Source organism: Natrix helvetica (genome assembly GCF_964273705.1).
Source record: "Natrix helvetica genome assembly, chromosome: 1".
NCBI classification, from domain to species: domain Eukaryota; kingdom Metazoa; phylum Chordata; class Lepidosauria; order Squamata; family Natricidae; genus Natrix; species Natrix helvetica.
The window spans coordinates 270,246,116-270,266,417 of record NC_138548.1 but is presented as its reverse complement, the minus strand read 5'-3'; the positions used below and the strand labels follow the sequence as shown (position 1 = coordinate 270,266,417).

General features: G+C 40.4%; 1 protein-coding gene across 1 annotated transcript in view; it reads right to left on the bottom strand.

The window, feature by feature from the left end:
- The window catches only part of STK10 (serine/threonine kinase 10), an 89,028-nt gene that overhangs the window by 45,589 nt on the left and 23,137 nt on the right, over nt 1-20,302 (bottom strand). The window contains exon 2 of the mRNA XM_081942166.1: nt 11,728-11,892. Coding sequence (XP_081798292.1) covers nt 11,728-11,892 — 165 coding nt within the window. The remainder of the gene's footprint in view (nt 1-11,727; nt 11,893-20,302) is intronic.

Below are 20,302 nucleotides of genomic sequence, written 5' to 3'. Positions count from 1 at the left end.
ATTGCTCTTGTCAAGCTGCTCCTGAACAAACAATGTCAGAAGCATTTTACCTGGGCTAAAGAAAAACAGACCTGGTCTGTTGCTCAGTGGTCCAAAGTCCTCTTTTCTGATGAGAGCAACTTTTGCATCTCATTTGGAAACCAAGGACCCAGAATATGGAGGAAGAATGGAGAGGCACACGCTGCAAGATGCTTGAAGTCCAGTATGACGTTTCCACAGTCTGTGTTGATTTGGGAGCCATGTCATCTGCTGGTGTTGGTCCACTGTGCTTCATTAAGTCTAGGGTCAACACAGCCATCTACCAGGAGATTTTGGAGCACTTCATGCTTCCTTTCACAGACGAGCTTTATGGGGATGATGATTTCATTTTCCAGCAGGACTTGCACCTACCCACACTGCCAAAAGCACCAAAACCTGGTTCAATGACCATGCGATTACTGTGCTTGATTGGCAAACTCGCCTGACCTGAACCCCATAGAGAATCTATGGGGCATTGCCAAGAGAAAGAAGAGAGACATGAGAACGAACAATGCAGAAGAGTTGAAGGCCGCTATTGAAGCATCCTGGTCTTCCATAACACCTCAGCCGTGCCACAGGCTGATAGCTTCCATGCCACGCCGCAATGAGGCAGTAATTGCTGCAAAAGGGCCCCAAACCAAGTACTGAGTACATATGCATGCTTATACTTTTCAGAGGTCCGATATTGTTCTATGTACAATCCTTGTTTTATTGATTGCATGTAATATTCTAATTTTCTGAGATTGTGGATTTGGGGTTTTCATGAGCTGTAAGCCATAATCATCACAATTATGACAAATCACGGCTTGAACTATCTTGCTTTGCATGTAATGAGTCTATCTCATATATTAGTTTCACCTTTTAAGTTGCATTACTGAAATAAATGAACTTTTGCACGATATTCTAATTTTTCGAGTGTCACCTGTATGTGCAGTTCATATAATACTTAACTACTCATTTTCCACCATTGTTCTTGAGGGTCCAGAAATTCTATTTAATTAATAGTAGAAACTGTAATATCTTTAGTTATATGAAATCCAATAATAAGACTTGCCTTCCAGTCCCAAACATAAACATTTAAGAGTGCTCCGTTCTACAGAACAATATTAAACATACATTTACTTCCCTTTTTAAGCTCTTGGCTAGCTACAGTATACAAACTGTGTGGTCAAATTCAACAAGAAAGAAGCAAGATTTTGTTACTGTGGAACAAATAGAAACTAACACAATTCACTACTCAAGTCAAGTAGCAATGTTGATGCCCTTTCTTAAACGAAATACTGGGAAAGAAAAGATTGTTCACACTGGTTATTCCTGGGACTCATCTAAACTTTCATGTACATTAGCACATTAACTTCATGACCTTTTTTTTCCTTAGCTCAATGGCACTAGGCAGCCCTCATGTATCAGTTAAAATTTGCCTTCCAATGTTTGATCACTAGTCTTAAAAAGGAGCACACCAGATGGCTTCTGTAAAGCCTTAAAATGGTGAACAAATTTGGCATGGGATTCCTGAATCATCTCCAGCCCATCTGCTTCAGTATTCTTTTTCCAGTTGTGAAAAAGCTACCGACACTCAACACACACTCTTAATTTCATAAATAATTTTTAATAAAAGTGATTTTAAAAAGAAAATGAAAACAAAGAAAGAAGAAATAGTCTTATGTAACGATACTGGTAGGCCCCACAGCTGACTTCAAGCCAGACTTGATATTCCTTGATATAACCTTACAAACATAAATTTCATGTAGTAGAACTGCCCAGTGGTGATAAATGTCACATTTGTTATTTCTGTTTATTACTTGTCAATTCCTTTTAAAATCTTTCTTGAATTGTTTTCAAGGATAAGCATTTAAACATAAACTAGAGTAGCCTTATGAAGATAAATAACTTTTTTTAAAAAAAGAAACAAGATGACTAGCTGGAAGCTGCTTTGGAACTGGTTGAGTTGTATGGGTGTGGTGGAACATGATTAGAAAACTGGGAACAAGAGATTCTCCAGACCAATCACTCTTGGATAGTTACCACACAACTGAAGCTAACTAGGATCACTGTAGCTCTGCATTGGTGGTCATTCCCACTCCTGTAGAAAAATCAATATCTATACCATCCAAAAAGGATTTGCACCAGAATCTTGAAAATCAGCCTTGATTAATAAATAGAGGAGTGTTACTGTTTCATTACGTAAGAAGTCAGGTGCTCTCAGAAAGATTGAATTCTATCTCAGATAGAATTCAGTCACCAGTAAAAACTTCTTAAAAAGGATGCTCGTCATTACATTTTTGGAGACAGATTTGTGAATTCACTACAAAGAGATCAAACCGATCCTTTCACATTTCTTAACCCACTCTTCACTCTTCTCAGCAAAAGAGGCTTAAAGTCTTTGACATGGAAATTTAACTGCTGAGTAAGCAAAGATAGGAGCTGAAAACGTGGCACCACCTTTCCTGTGTGAAGAATTCATGACCTTTGGTCATTTTCCTTACAAAGTAGCAATTCTCTCAATAATTAATCCTGCAGGGAAGCACACTAAAAAGTAGGGTGAGTGTGTGCCAGAGACAGAATGAGAGATAGTTGTGTATTACTGGGTGTGGTCTGTTAGCTTTACTGAAATTGTCCAAGAACTAAATTATAATTACCAGCATTCCCAAAATACTGCTTGGACACAAGAATCTTGCATTTGCATCTCTTCTATCTCAAGATCCACTCTCTAGAAGATCTTTATCATGCTCAAAATATTGGGGTCACAATTCACTTTTTGTATTCAAAACATTAGTTTCATACTTTCCATCAGAAGTGAAAATATCAAATCATTACTATTGAGGTCTCCAATGGAGACACTTGTGACAGAAAGGCGTTCAGATAGGACCTGACTATCTGAGGGACCTTCTGCCTCCCCTAGTTTCTGCTTGTACAATTAGTTTTTTTTTTAGAATCCATTGACTAAACTTGGTTATTTAATTTAGCCCAGGAATTGTCTCTGTTGCACCAATGTGTCAAACAGGCTTCTAAAAGGTAAACAAAAGTTCTCTCCCAGGCCTTGGCCTAGGGGGAGTGGCATATAGGAATGTTTTACACTCATTATGTGGACTTTATTGTTCTCTCTGGATGCTTATCACCCTTTCCTATCTGTTATACTGTCTCAAATTGTTGTTAATATGCTTCCCAGAGTTATTATGAAGTCAAGTAGTTTCAGAAATTACATAAGTAATAAAATGAACCTGCCAAGGTCTCTGCTCCATCTGACTTTTATGTTTTTGTGACTCAGAGTAATAATTATTAAGCCTGGGGTGTTGTGCAACAGGTGCTTCTCTATTTTAATTCTAAAGTCCCAGAGCACTTTATCTTCTTCATTTTTCATTGCTTTGTCTATTTTGTGGCCTCGCCAATTCTTGTTTGCAGACAAATAGTATTTCTTCCACAATAATAACAATTAAGAAGCTAGCATGTTGCAAAGCACTAGCCTCAAGATTGCATTTTCAAAAAGCTATAAAAAGATGGGAGACCATAATCCAATGCGTTGTTTGATTTCTGGTAAACAGGCTTTTAAAAAATTTGGCCATATCCACCAAGGCAACCATCTTGTTCCAGTATCCATAACATACTGTCTAAATTAAAATGTGCCCTCTGGTTCAAAAAAACTTCAGTCCCCTGCACTATATTCTATTTCTTGACCATCCAACCTATATATTGGTTCTAATTACATTTCTTTTCCAGCATCTATACTGCAGAAAACGCCAATGAGACACACAGACAAAACTGAATCAAATGGATTGACTCTAAAATAATAGAAAACCTGATATTTACAAAGGAGCTTTTTTTCTGAGCTGATGAAAACAATCCCATCACATCTCAGAGATAGACTGCATCACTGGAAAATACTATTTTTGTTTGAAACACCGACGACTAGTCTGCTTTAGTTTGCTTTATTTTGATTTCTACAAAATAAGCAGAAGATTTCTGCATTCTGGTCTCTTAGTATAGATTTTACTAAATGGTCATTTAACATAATGTCTACTAATAAGAGCAAGTTATTTAACTATATGACAACCACAAGCAAAACAACAAACCAAATTAAAGGCACAAATGTTCAAAGTCAGGTTTGCAATTATGTGACTGCTGATACCATTTCCATCTCTCTTTAAACCAAGATATACATTTCTTGAATGGATTGTTCTGTGTAATCTTTTTCAACCTCTACATGAAACTGCTGGATTTGATAACATCAGTATGCTGCAGTATATCTTTCAACCCCAGGCCAGTCAACTGACGCTTTTGTATACAATCAAGTCATAATCAAGAGTTATATTTCCCTCCCATTCCTGACTTTTATCTTTCCTCCCATCCTCTTTCACTCTAAGATTATTATTGATGGAGCAGGGAGTCAATATCACAGAAGGAGCACAGAAATTGGCTTTGGCAAGATTGGAAGCAGTGGAATGATGGATGGTGAAACAATAATATATTAGATTAACTGGTATTCTGGTCACATGTTTTGGTAGTTACATTGGCAGCTAGAGTTTTTTCTAAGGTAGAAAGTTGATTGCATCTTCTACTAGTTTTAAAATTGAAATTCTGGCTAAATCATAACCAAGGTGGGGAAAATGCACTCATTAAGATAGTGGAAGGGTTTCCGCTACAGGTTCACCATTTAAAGCAACTCCATCTTAAGACAGAAATAGATATTCTTATACAGACATACCATGCTGAGGGAAAATTCTGTTGAGTTCAAGGTAAGGAGCCTATTATCTTGCCAAGTTCTAGCTAGAGGGTCTGGTAAATACATTCAGAAGACTACAGAAGCCCAAAGGCCGAAAAATGTATGATCAATTTGTTCTTGGTAGAAAGGCCTGGGTGTTTGGTTCCAAACTTGAGCATTATGGGATGGTCTCAAAGAGAGATATCCAATAGCCTGAGAAATCTTCAGATGCAAAACCATCAGGTTCAAAAGGATCAGTATAAGGAGGTGAATGTGGTGAATTCCACGGCTCAGTGGATGCAGACAAAAATCTGAGAATCAGTAGCCTCAGCAGATGCTGACCTAACTAAGAGGTGGTTGTAATTTCTGGGCAAGCAACAGGCTTTGCATGCCAGGAAAAGAAAGAATGAAGAATGAAAGCACATTGCTAGCAAAGCTGCCTGTCCTATGGTTGGTTCAAAGACAATTACTGAATATAGCAAACTTCAGAAGAAATACAGCATAGGAGGCCAATACTTAGAATAGTCTTCTTGGTATACTTTATTTAGACTAAGTTCAGGGAATTCAGGTCCATTAATTAGGACCACAAAAGCTTTGATGCCAAGGAGGCCAATAATATATTCTTGAAGAATGGAACAGCATGAAACACATTACAGATTAGAGAACAAAGCTGTCTGAAAACAGAATATGCATGAAATAATCAGCAACAGTCACAATGATCTTGAAACCAGAGAAAGGAAAAGCCCTTAGTTTTTATCATCCTAGTTCAGGGGTGTCAAACTCGATTTCATTGAAGGCTGCATCACCATTGTGTTTGACTTTGGGAGGGCTGGGTGTGTGTGGCCAGCTTGTCACGAGCACTCTACCTAGTTCCGGTTTTGGTTGCGATGGCCTCTGCAAGCAAAAATGGAGCTTGTGAGGGCTGCTTGCAGCTGTCCCAAGCTCCGTTTTTGGCTGTGATGGCCTCCTGCAATCCATTGCCAGTGAAAATGGATCTCAGGAGAGCTTTGCGTGGGCCTCCCAAGCTCTGTTTTTGCTGGCAGAGGCACCATGGGCCGGTCCTTTGCTGTTTCCAGGGTGGCCCTGCAGGCCAGATTTAACCATCCTATGGGCTGGATCTGGCCCAGGGGCCTTGAGTTTGACACTCTTCCTAGTGGTCATACTTTCTAGAGACAAAGAAATTACCTGTGGGGAAGACTTGGAGTTAGGTGAAGGGACTATAATAGCTTTGGTGTCTACTATCCTTACAGCCTGTTCCCCAAAGAGTGGGTCACCCACAAGATGAATTGGTATAACAATAACAAGAATCTACTGTGTGGCTTACACTAAGGTAACCCCATTCATAATTTGTTGCCATATGTGGTCTTTTCCCACAACACTGGCACTTGAGAGAGAGACCAAAAATAAAATAGTTTCATACAACAGAAGGACAATTTGCTTTTCTGGTACAAAGTGCTTATTAAAAACAAAGATGAAATGCAGTTTGGCAGGGGAAGTATAAAGTAAAAAGATCAGGAAGATTTTGGTTTGAAAGAGTGAACATAGAACTACGCTCTCTAATATCTAAATGGATTCATCCTGTAACACAGGGATGTCAAACTTGCATCGTCATGGCAGCGTCACGTGATGTATCTCGATTCCCTCCCTTCACTAAACCAGACATGGGCATGGCCAACATGTGAGGCATCTGGCCCATGGGCTGCGAGTTTGACAGCCCTGCTGTAACAACTCTGCAAACCCATCTGTGGTCAATGATCTGTCCCATAAGAGAAATGGGAAAGACTTGATCTTCTCATTACACACTACAGAGGTGAAAGCTATTCTACTTTTTCCTATTTTGTGATGGAGCACCTGAGAAGAGGGTGAAAGGAAGTATGAACTCCAAAAAGGATTTAGAAAGCAGTTTAAATGCTGCTGAGAGGATGAGTAAAGGGAAAGAGGAAAGAATGATAACTACCTTCAGAGAAGATTACTATTTTGTTTTCTTCCTCTGAATCTTTGTGCTCCACTATTTCTGGGTCCCAAATTGTCTCTAGGAGACTGTGTCGTCCGTCCCCCCCGGGTCTCTGCATTTATATGATGTGAAATGCAATAGCTATTTGAGGGATGGGCATTCTTAACTTTTTAAGTTTCCAAAACCTGGAGATTTCTAGGTGTATTTGTAGGGAAAGGGGAGGAATTGAGCAGCAACTCTGAGCACATTTTATTATTTCCAGAATTTACTGGTAGACTTCTGTCCTGTATCTTTCAAATGCCTAGCAATGCCCGACTATCTGACTGTAAAAGTTCCCATGTCTAATGTGATTGATAGCGTAAACAGGGAGGAGATCTGTTTTCCACTGCTCTGGGTCACTAATCTCTGCCTCATTGTCACTGAACAGGAACTGAGTCTGGAAGAAATGTCAAATGCCTTCCCCACACTTTCTAGGCATCTGTGTGATCTCATAAAACCATCACACTTTTGGGTAACTTCAGGGAATCTAAAGACATTCTAATTGGGGGGTGGGAGAAGCTAAATGTCAACAGCTTGTCTGGCATGCAAGTATTCAGTAGGTGGAATTTAAATAGCTAACTCCCTGGGGAAACAGATTGCTTCCATTTTGCTATCATTCTTCTGCAATACAAGAGTACCATTCACCAGCATGTAAAGCATAATGCCTTATTTTTACTGAACAAACAAACACAATAACCAACTAGGAAATACAGCAAACTGGGAATGTCACCCTTGAGCCCAAGTAGCAAGTTATAGGAGGAAGAGAATGCGGAAACAGTCCCAGGTGGAGGAAAAAACAATAGAAAATAATAAATCTAGCATTGCAGTCTAAATATGAAGATTATATCCTTCTGGATTTCCAAACACATATAAGCCATCTTCAATATTTAATGACACAAACTTTGTCCTAAACCATGTTTGCCACTGCAAACTTTTAATTCTGCCTAACTCATATGTTTTTGGGTGAGAAATAAAATTACTCAGTCTTGAGGACTAATTTAAACAACGCCTTCCAAATGTCACTTTCTTCCTTTATGCAATAAATAAATGCAGGAATATAGCATTGTCGGTTGTAGTGTTGAAATTATTGTTCATAATATTAATGTAGGGAGGGTGGTATATGTAATTTTCATTTAGTGATCAGACAGTGATAGTTCACAGATATGACAGTGATGAAAAAGTAACTGTGATCAATGCAGGTCTGTAAAGCAAAGCTGAAGTAAGACCATAATGCCAGTCATGGTTTCACTTCAAAGCAGTTACTTTACTTAATGATCAAGTTGCTTGTCCCAATTATGGTTGCTAAATGAGGACTACCTGTATAGTATTCATTTATGACATCACCTTTGGGGAGGCTGCTTTAACATTTTAATTATTATTTGCGTATAAACTGTGTTTCTTTGAACCTTCATTTGGCAATCAACATCTTAACTGAGGGTTCATTATTTTATTATATTACAAATACACTTAATAATAATATTAATAATAATAATAATAATATTTAATGCTTCTAGACCGCCCCCTCTCCCGAAAGGGACTCGGGGCGGTGTACAGTTCATACAAAATATAACAAGATACAATAAAATTAAATATGTACAGTTGACAGTTGACATGGAGGAGGTTAAAATGCCGTTAAAAGAACTGTACAAAGCAGATATAAAATAAATTCAAACCCCTAAAAACAAATACAGTAAATTAAAAAACCCCTAAAATAACCAGATATAATACGTTTGCCAGGAGGGACAGTTGAATTATGCCAGGCCTGCTAATCGGAACAGGTGAGTCTTCAGTTTTTGCCGGAAGGAGCGGAGGTCAGAAGTGGTTCTAATGTCGGGGGGGAGGTCATTCCAGAGGGTTGGGCCCATCACAGAGAAGGCCCTACTCCTCGGTGTCGCCCGCCGGCATTGTCCAGTGGACGGCACCAGGAGAAGTCCCTCCCTGTGTGAGCGTATTGGCCGCAGGGATGTATGTGGGAGGATGCGATCCCGCAAGTAACTAGGTCCCGTGCCATGGAGCGCTTTAAAGATGGTAATCAGCACCTTGAAACGCACCCGGAAAACCACAGGCAGCCAGTGCAGCTCGCGCAGGAGAGGTGTTACGTGGGAGTACCTCGTACTCCCCATCACAGCCCGCGCGGCTGCATTCTGAACTAACTGCAGTCTCCGGGCGCGTCCCAAGGGCAGCCCCATGTAGAGAGCGTTACAGTAAACTTCTAAACTGAGGGATGCCTACACATAATGGATATTCACTTCAATCCAGAAAAATATTTTAAACAACAAATTGAATATTTTAATTTTAATAATTCACTAATTTAATCAGTTTCTTTTAAAACAGTTCGTATTAATAAAACATATTGTTAGATGCTTGTTTTAACTATTGTGGTTTCCACCAAGGTCCTCTGTTCTGGCGGGAACAGAGGTTTAATCTTATTGGTCGAAGGGTCTGACAGCTCCCTATAAAAGGGCTGCTGTCAGACTCAACCTTCGCTGGATTGTTCTCACTCGTTGTACTTAATAAAGAGCTGTTGTTATTGTTAAGCCTGTGTGTGCGTGTGCTTATCTATTACCCAATCTAATACATATCATAGAGGATTGAAGCTTTGTGCTCATGAGACACATGGCAGAACTTGTGTGTCAAGACTAGTTGCCTTTTGAACTTTTCAAAAATCATTTAGAGACATCTGGAAAACTCCACAGAACTGAAAAGTCCCTCCCTTCTTAGCACATGCCTGCACTTTAGCCTTCCAGTTCCTGAAATTCCACTTCTGTAAACTAAACCTGACACAGGAGAAACGGTTGCAGAAAATCCAATAGGGGATGTTGTCCATTTGTCTGTTATTGGGACTCCAACTTGTTCATTATTTCTCAATCACAACAACTTTAAAATGGGTGGATTTCAACCCCCGGAATTCCCCAGTTGGTGCTTGTTGGAAGTCCACCCATCTTAAAGTTGCCAAGGTTGTGATGATCACATATAAACATTCCACTTCCACTGAGGTATTTAATTCAATTTAAATTGTGTAAGTGATGGCAGCTGGAACTCGTATTCATGGACAATACTAATCTTTTTAGAGGGGAAGCTGCAATTGGAACATCACAGTTAGGATGCACATTGACTTTAAAAATCACTCTGTTAGGATTTCCGTACTATGGTGAAATATTCATACCTGCAGAGAAACAGCACAAGAGAGGGTTATGCGTGAAATGATTTCAAGCGAGGCAGCTAAAATAACTGAAAAAGAAATAGAGCTCAAGAATTTCGATCACTGGATCGATTAGTAATATGATGGATATTATAATAAAGAGGTTTTTGGACCAGGGAAGATATATTAAACCTAACAAGATATGACAAAATAAAAATATATCAGAAAAATCTTCAAAAATAGAAATCTGGTTCAAAACTGAGCAAAAGCAGCTCACAGAGATAGCATATGACTCAAAATGTGGAAACCATTGGACAAGGATATTCCCCTGTTAGGAGCAAGAAAAAAACCACAACTTATTAAAAATTGAGTGAACAAGAATTTGCCTGTCTCTGCTCCACTATCTTTAGCTTTTAGACAACTCCCAACTGCACCCCAGCTCAGAATGTCAGTCATTTTAGAGAAAGAGAAACATGCTAATCTTTACCGCGTTAAAGAAATCCGGAACAACAGAGCATTTGTTTAAACATGTTGAAGTTCTTTCTAACAAAAAGTTTTCAGAATCGAAATGGACGGTGGTCAGATGAGGGTGGATGGTTTGTGAATCATCAGTCTTTCCAAAGAGCCCACTTCATTCCTATTGTTAAATGTCTTCCTCCCCAAAGCCCCATATGACTAACTCCCACCCCAAATCTCCAAATTTTATTTTCAGTTATATTCATGTGAACTTGGGAGGTTTCTTGCCTTGACATATCTTGCAACTTTTCTCTACTTAAGAAGAGTGAAATTTAGTGGTTTTAAACAAATAACTGCCACGGAAGATTGATTTTGTTCTTATTCTAGTTGCCAAGTTTCCTGTTGCAATGTAGAGTCTGTCTTCTGTGTACTAGAAATTACACTGAACATTTTGCTGCAATAAAGTTCAAAAGAAGAAACTTCTGTTGATTGAACAATCATCCAATTAGAAAGTCCCAACTACTAAGCTGTGAAGGATGATCCTTGTTGTAAGCTAAAGATCTTGAGAACATTTTGATCTTGAGCATTTAGTCAGAACTTACAATCTGGTTAACAATTCAAAGTCTGAGCCCACCAGAGTTTCATCACTTTGGATAAAGTAAAGTTCAGCTATCAAAAAAGATACGTTTCTGGTTGTTCTATAGAGATTCGTAAGAATAGACACAAGGAGGCTCTGAAACACTGGATGTACAAAAGGAAGGTCTGTCCTAGTGCAAATTAAGACTAATGGTATGGAGCAGGACCACAAGCAAATATGAACTCCACATAGCAACTTTAGCCATATTTATAGAAAAAAATGTCATAAGCAAAATATTATATGAAGGTATTCATATAATGGTGGCTCAGTGGCTAAGACACTGAGCTTGTCAATCAGAAAAGTCGGAAGTTCGGCGGTTCGAATCCCTAGCCCCGTGTAACTGAGTGAGCTCCCATTACTTGTCCCAGCTTGTCCCAGCATTACTTCTCCCAGCTTCTGCCAACCTAGCAGTTCGAAAGCATGTAAAAATGCAAGTAGAAAAATAGGAATCACCTTTGGTGGGAAGGTAACAGCGTTCTGTGCACCTTTGGCATTTAGTCATGCTGGCCACATGACCACGGAGACTTCTTCGGACAGCGCTGGCTCTTTGGCTTTGAAACGGAGATGAGCACCGCCCCCTAGAGTTGGGATCGACTAGCACATAGGTGCGAGGGGAACCTTTACCTTTGCCTATTCAATAAATAGCTTCAAGAAGAGCAAGCTACACATAATTGGCAAATACTTGCTTGTGCACAATCTTGTACACTCACAAGATGTTAACATTCTTGAATAAATATAATGACCTGGAAAAAGAAGAGTGCTGTATTATAGAGTCCTCTTACCCATAGTTTGCTGTCATAATAAAAGGATCCTAGCAGTTTTACAATGTGTGGGTGATCACAAGTAGCAAGAATCTCTATTTCCACAATATAATCTTCAAGCTCATCTTCACTTTTGGTCTCAATAACTTTGGCAGCAGCTAAGGCTCCGGACTCTCTGTTTATGGCCTGTAATATATAAGCAAAAGGAACATTACCTCTTGTGTGACAAGAACAATTTTGGGTTGTGATTATTGTATTAAATAATAACCCTGGTATAATTGGTACATGAGAACATACTAAAATGTGTCATGAAAGGTCAAAACATATATGCAATTATGGGAATTAATCAAATTAATTACACCAACAAGGCAGCAATCAAATATTCTTTTATTAAATCTGAAGGCAGCTCCATCTGAAACCCATCACTAAGCAACTACCATGTTGAGGGATTACAGGGAAAAGGTAAAGGCATCTTTTTGTCAAAGCCATTGGTATGATATTATAAATTACCATTTTTGCACATGTGGAACACAATCTAAACTATAGTTGAGTAGCTTACAGGATGAGACAGATTCCTACATTAAGTTTCTGATCACGTTGCTAAGCAGTTAAAAGTTGCATGTATTCAAATCTGCATATGTAATTAGATGTACTTACATCTGTATACGTAAGAATGTTTGCAGCCCGTTTACCAGCAAGCATTATATGTGAACCTCAAAATTAAACTGGATGTCTGTCCAGTTTAAACAATTGTAAACAATTCATAAATGGGCAGGTGGTTCAAAGCCTTCACTATCAGAACATCCAAAGTAGGAAATGGAGCTGTGCAGCAAATGGTAGTAATGTAATGGCTCGAAGTATTTTAACAACTTAAAGCAGGATGGATCAAAGATATATGGGCAAAAGGATTATCACCTGGTGTCCAAATATTGTAAATAGATTATATTGTAAACTGAAAATGTGGAGCTCTTCAAGTTATATGGAGCATTTCTCTTTTTATAAACTTCTCTAGATAGAAGTAGCTTGAGTTGATTTGAAGGGTGACAAACACTGAAGTAGTTTAAATTAAGCAAACTTGAGTCTCTATCAGACAGTCTCTAATACTTTACCTCTTCTGCATCTGGCACTTCATTTCTTAACCAAAAATGGACAAATGAACTCTTTTAGGACACTGTTTTCCAAATGCTGCTGTCTCGATTAACTAGAGACTGATATAGGATACTAGATTCTCAGAGCAGGGTTTTCCAAACCTGGCAACTTTAAGCCTTGCGGACATCAACTCCCAGAATTCTTCAGCCACCCATGCTGGCTAGTGAATTCTGGGAAACGAAGTCCTCAAGTCTTAAAGTTGATAAGTTTGGAGATGTCTTTACTGCTGTGTTTCCCTGAAAATAAAACAGGGTCTTATTTTCTTTTGACCCCTGAAATAAGCGCTTGGCCTTATTTCCAGAGAGGTCTTATTATTTTTGAGGTGCAGGAGGTAGCAAGCATGGTAACCTCATGGCTGCTACTGTGTTGCAATATTTTGGGGAAAGGATTATTTTCAGGGGAGGGCTTATTTTAGCGCATGTGCTCAAAAGCCTGATTGGACTTATTATCTGAGGAGGTCTTATTTTGGGGGAAACAGGGTAGAGGAAAACTGAACTAGATCTCATTACTGATTTGAATATGGTCAACTAAGCCAGGGAAAGCCCAGCAGTCTCTATAAAGTTTTAACATCAGTTCTGAAAGCTTTTTGGAAACAGTCCTGAAGAGCATTGGCCCTCCTATACAACTTAGACAATGATATCTGGTTCTGCTTCCATGATCATCTGAACCCAATTCCCAGAGCTATCACTCTTAATTTGGCCAAAATACTATTACCATGTTTCCCCGAAAATACGACCTGTCCTGAAACTAAAGCCTTGCCACATTTTTCGTGTGGGCAAAAATATAAGCCCACCCCCGAAAATAAACCCCCTGGACAACACCACCCCCTTCCGGCCAGACAGAGCACCGCTCATCGACATAGTGGTATCCCGAAGGCACCAAGCCACAGGAGCCGGGGGGGGGGAGAAAGGTGCTCACATTGCTTGGCACCTTTGGCATACCACTAGGTTGGGGAGCAGCGTTCTGCCTGGCTGGAGGGGGGAATTGCCGGGCGGCTGCTCCCTTGTGAACTGGCTCCCAAAGAGCCGGGCACAGCCTCAGGGGCGAAGCATCCATGAGGTGACCAAGCTCACGAGCAACTGCCTGCAAACCCCAGCTCTCCCTGCAGCAGCCGCTGCTGCCGGGCTCCGAGCATAACGTCTGAGAGCGGCCGCTGCTGGAAGACTCGGCAGCCAGGTTTTGGAGTTTGGAACCAGAGAAGACGTTATGCTTGGAGTGCGGCAGTAGCTGCTGCAGGGAGAGCTGGGCCAGGACATGTTGACGGTAGGAGGCATGCCTGCTGGAGGCCGAACAGGTGCTCGCGCAACCCCCTTCTCCAGCTGGGCAGAGCTCCATGCACTGACCTAGCGGGTATTCCTAATGTGCCAAGCCGCGGGAGCTGTGGAGCGGGCAGAGCACCAAGTGGCTTGGCGCCTTAGTGATACGCCTAGGTAAGTGAATGGCGCTCTGCTCAGCTGGAGAGGGGGGTTGCCAGGCCGTTGCTCGTGAGCATGGTCACCTCATGGATGCTTTGCCTCTGAGGCTGTGCCCGGCAACTCTTCCAACATATTATTATAGCCATTTTGCTTGTATCTTTCAATTTATATTGTTTTCATTTGTTTCCTAATACAATTTGATAGCTTATTAGTAACCTTGACTATCACTAAATGTATCTTTTTGTTCTTGATGAATGTATTATTTTCTCTTTATGTACGAAGAGCATATACACCAAAGACAAATTCCTTGTGCGTCCAATCACACTTGGCCACTAAAGAATTCAATTCTATTCTATTCTATTTGCAGAAATGAGGAATGTGCCAAGCAAGAGAGGGCAATGCATAAAGTCCTAGTTGAGTTTCTCTAGACTGCCTCATTTCCCGGGTCAGATAATCTGCCAAGACATAGGGACAATCACTTGCTGATTACACACATCATCCACAAACAGTTTTTCTCCAGTTGACAAAAAGAAATACTTAGGACAAGCTTTTTGTGATAAACAGAGGTACACATATACAAACAGATGAATAGCTAAGATAGTAACAGCCTTACTGAATAAACTTAACCAATCAACTTAAGTACAGCCCAAGACCATATGCTCCCCATCTTTGTCTAATACTCTAAATGTAATATATAACTCTCTTTTTACTTGAAGAGACGTGGCGGTACTTTCCATCCTGAATCTTCTGCAAAGCCCACATCGGGTGACGAGTGTTGTGGCCTGAATGAGCTTCACTGGAAAATTCTAAGGGCTTGTTGTCTACATTATTGCTTTCTCTTTTTAGATTTCTGTTTATAATATCTTCACAGACAGTTTATAATGGCATTTGTGCCCAACATAAACATTCAAGGTGTGCTTGAGTGAGGACAACATTGGAAATGCAGGAATATGTTGCCTACGATGATTTTCTAGCGCTGTTTACTAAACCACATTTTGGAGGCTGAAGCCGAGTTTGTACCCTTGCATCATCCCATCTCTTTCTAAAAAGGGAGGGCAAGGTGGGGAGAGAGAGAAAAGTAAAGGATGTTATTTTCTTTTTAAAATATTATTGAAATTCCTTTTTAGAGAAGTGTAGTTTGCGCTAGCAAAACAAAAGATTAGAAAGCACCGGGAAATACTCAGGCTTACTGTGTGGAACTTAGCACAGGAAACTGTGTGCACCAAATAGTAGAAAGATCTGCTCTCTCTTGCCACAGGGTGCAGAACTATTGGCTTGGAGTAGCAGAACACAGTTCTACTCATCACAGAACTACCACCAAATGACAAGTCATATTAAGAAGTACAAGAGTTTCCAACTGGAGGAAACGAACTAAGATCCTAGTACCGTGATGGCGAACCTATGGCACGCATGCCACAAGTAGCATGCAGAGTCCTCTCTGAGGGCACCAGAGCAGTCACCCCAGCTCAGCTTCACCGCACATGCATGTGCCCCTTCTTCCAGCCAGCTGGTTTTTGAGTCTGTGTTGTGCATGCATTGGGGGGGGGACGGAGCGCATGTGGGAAATGTGTGTGCATGCAGGAGGAGCATGGGGAGTTGCTCACGCATGCCCAGGGTGTGTGGTGTGTGTTTGTCATACGTGCATTGTATTATCGACACATGCAGCAGTGGTAGAATTCAATTTTTTTTATTACCGGTTCTATAGGCATGGCTTGGTGGGCGTGACTTGATGGGCGTTGCAGGGGAAGGATACTGTAAAATCTCAATTCCCTCCCGATCAACTGGGACTCGGGAGGCAGAGAATAGATGGGGGCTGGGCCAGTCAGAGGTGGTATTTACCGGTTCTCCAAACTACTCAAAATTGCCGCTACAGGTTCTCCAGAACTGGTCAGAATCTGCTGAATACCACCTCTGGAGTGCACACTTTTGGCAAGCAACAACAAAAAGTTTAGCCATCACTGTCCTAGTGTATAGGGAGATTCTCAGTCATCCAGGTTGTGGTTGTCCCAAGGTGCTTTTTCAAAAGGCAACTGGTTTTCTTTCTTTTTAAGATCCCTATGATACTGGTTAGGCACCAACTTTAAGAGATCCACTATAATAAGAACCTAATCTTATTGATAACTGTCCAAATACTGTGCAACACATTTTCTGGATTATATGTTGACATGACTGTAGGAACTGTGCTCAGATAGCATCCTAAATCAGTTTTTCAAAATTGTCTTTTGTTAAGCCAGGAAAAAAAAGGCAGATTCATTCTTAATAAGAGATTAAACAAATCTTGACCTTTTGTCAGTTTCTCTTTCCTTTTAAGCAACTCTTGCTAGAACTTTTATGAAGAGATTATACAAGCTGATAACAGCATATACAGCCTGAAACTCCATTCCTCATGAGCCAGCAGTGAACACTTAGGGACTTTTCCAAAGTTGTTACCAAATTTTAATGTATCAAAAGGCAAATAAAATGAAACAAACGTATTTTCTAGTCTATCTGAATCCACTAATTTTTGAACCAGGGCCTTGCATGTCACACAAAGATCAAGAATGGCATTTGGTATGAAAAACTTTTGCAGAATCCTGTCCCTGGACAGTAAATGGATTGATACTCCGCAGGGAAGAAAGCAGCTGTTGAGTCAAGCAACAAAACTCACAAGACACAGAGACATTTACGTATGTTTTGTGTTCATCCTCAACTCTGTCTTCTGACATCCTACCCCTGCAATGGCAAACCTATGGCATGTGTGCCACAGGTGGCACGCAGCGCCCTCTCTGTTGCCCCAGTTCAGCTCCACTGCACATGCGTGCAATGCCTCCCGCCATCCAGCTGGTTGTTGGGTCTATGCCATGCATGTGGGGGGGGGTCGCGTGGAGGGGGGCATGTGTGCATGTTTGGGGGTGGGTCTCATGTGGGGGATGCACACGCATGCATGGGGTGTGTGCGCAAGCATGCATGGGAGGGGGCATTTGTGGGAGCGCCCCACACCCATGCACAGGGTGCAAGGCACATGTGAAGGGGTTGCACATGCATTGCATTTTAGGGGTTCAGATGCGTGCCTGTGCACGCTTTGGCCACTCGATCCAGAAAAGGTTAGCCATCACTGCCCTACCCCATTACTCCATTACTTGTCTACTCATCCCATACATTTTCCAGACTCATATTTGCAACAAATCTTATTTGCCAGATAACAGAGGGCAAAATCAAATATGTTAATAGTTTGTTGTACATGCCTTTTAATGCCTGCTAATTATAACATATTTCATAATTCTAATTTCCTAGTTATGTCAAAAGAAGTAACTAGAGAACAAAAGGAGATCACTTGTGAAACGGGAATCAAGAGGGAAAAGAAACCGTACGGTATAGGGCAGGGGTGTCCAAACTTTTTGCAAGGAGGGCCAGATTTGGTGATGTGAAAATGTGTGGGGCCGATCATTCAGCCTGACATTCTTTGAACCCTTAACATTAAATGTGAATTAACTACCGTATTTTTCGGAGTATAAGATGCACCAAGATTTTGAAGAGGCAAATTAAAAAAAAAGTTTTTGCACTCTCCCCAAAACGGCCCATTTTTAGTGAAAACGGGCCTTTTTTTTTAAAGGGCATGAATAGCCCTTAAGAGGCTTCTAGAGTGCTCCTGGGGGCTGGGGGGGGGGGCAAAGTTGAGCAAAAAACGGCCCGTTTTTTGCTCATTTATGCCCTCCACAGTCCTCAGGAGCACTCTGAAAACCTCCTAAAGGCTATGCACAGCCATTTTGGTGAAGGGGGCAGAGTTTTGGGATGCAAAAAATGCTGTATTCAGTATATAAGGTGCACCCAGATCTTTAGCCTCTTTTTTGAGGGGAAAAAGATGCATCTTTATACTTTGAAAAATACGGTATTTTATGAAAGACTAAACAAATAACTCCATTGGGGAGAAGAGGCTGCGGGCCACTTGCAATTTGAAAAAGGGCTGCATTTGGCCCCCGGGCCGCACTTTGGACATGCCTGGTATAGGGTTTCCTGCCTAGGCAGGGGGTTGGACTAGAAGACCTCCAAGGTCCCTTCCAACTCTACTATTGTATTGTATTGTATTGTATGAACATTTACAGTGAAAGAGACTTTGCTGCCTGATCATGAATTCAATTCAGTTATTCTGATTGTCTAGCAGTAGAATGTTTCCATCACTATTTCTAAATTTGTGAAAGTGTGAAAACTAGAAACACAGATCACTGAAGTTATATATTAAGTCAACAAACTTATGTGATATGTCTTGCCCTCAGAGCAAAGTACAACGCTCAAAGTTATTCTCAGTATCTTTCTAAAGGATTTACAAATATATTACATTTCTTCATCTTCCATCTGTTCAGTGCAGTATGGAAATGATTTCATAAAATATGGAGTATGATGGACAACAGCTAGAGCAGAAATGGAAACTTTTACCAGTCAGAGGAAAAAAATGGCAATGTAATGAAAGATTACAAATCTTATGTGGAGTTTTTGCTGAAAGTAAAAAAGATTGAATTCATGATTTCTGGAATTAAAAAAGGATGAAGAGGATGGGGAGAAATTAAAGATAACAATTACTTGATAGAAAACAGAAGGCATAGTTGTATGTTTTCTTTTCTTTCTTATTTCCTTTTTCTATTTGACTTTTGATTTACTTTTATTTTTGTATAATTTTACTAAATTGAAAAATTCTCTCTCTCTCTCTCCCTCCCTCTCTCTTTCTCTCTCTCTGGATATATAAAGAAATGAAATCTTTCACCTGATGAACTAACCTTTACATATGGCTTTTTCAGTGTTATAGGCATGCTTTTAAAAACTCATTCCATGAAGCAAGACTCAACCATTGCAATGTCCTCATGCACGCCTTGGCTTGTTCTGTGCTGGCCTCTATCAGGAAGCAAACTTCCTTTCATTTCAGATGGAAAGTTATTAAAACAGTTACCACCACCACCCCTTTTCTTTTTAGGAACGAGAGGACATTTATTGTACTTGGTTTTTATCTGTATTTCTTGCTTAATGCAAATCTCTTTTTACATTTTTAAAAAAATTATGTCATTTTTATATTTGTGGGTTTTATCTGTTGTGTGTTGCCCCGAGTCTCTTTTGGTAAAATGGGTTGCTATCAGTGGTGGGTTTCAATTTTTTTTAGAACCTCTTCTGTAGGTGTGGCCTGCTTTGTGGGAGTGGCTTGCCAGCCATGTGACTGGGTAGGCGTGGCCAACTTGTAAAATGTGGTGAAACTCACTTAACAACGTTCTTGCTTAGCAACCAAAATGTTGGCTCAGAAACTCTGGCATTTGAAGCACACAAGTCTAAAATCTGTCAAGTTACAAGACCCTTGCACACCTAACCCTCTAGAAAAAAAAACCCCAGGGGTGTTCAAACTTGACAGCTTTTAAGACTTGTGGACTTCAACTCTCGAATTCCGCCTCCAGTTATGTTGGCTCAGGAACTCTGGCATTGAAGTGTGCAAGTCTTAAAGCTGTCAAGTTACAAGTCCCTTGCACCCCTAACCCTTTAGAAAAAAACACCCCAGGTGTGTTCAAACTTGACAGCTTTACGACTTGTGGACTTCAACTCCCAGAATTCCTCCTCTTGCTCTTCATCTTGATGATGTGCAGACAGGCGGGGAGAAGGAGCTGGAATCGGTTGTAAATGGCACTGTAGATTTGTGGAACCTCTTCTATAGAAGAGGTTAGAACTGGCAGGAACCCACCCCTGGTTGCTATCCAAATGTAATTAGTAAATATTGAAAAATAAAAAAATAAAGTAGTAATGAACTATTCTGTTCAATTGAAAAGTCAAGAAACTCAAACAAGGGGCATCCATACATATGTAAACACTTGACAACTGCAGGATAAACTTATAACATTGAGTATTCATCTTCAGAGTTCTCTTCAGTCCTACCACCTTCCAGAATACCCAAAGCCATTCTCTTTCCCAGCCAGCTTTCAATCCTGGACGCTCCCAAACACCAAGTATTAATTGTGTTCAGGAATCATGTTTCATCCTCACTGTTTGTCTTTCTGTTTGCACAGAGTCCTGTATAAAGA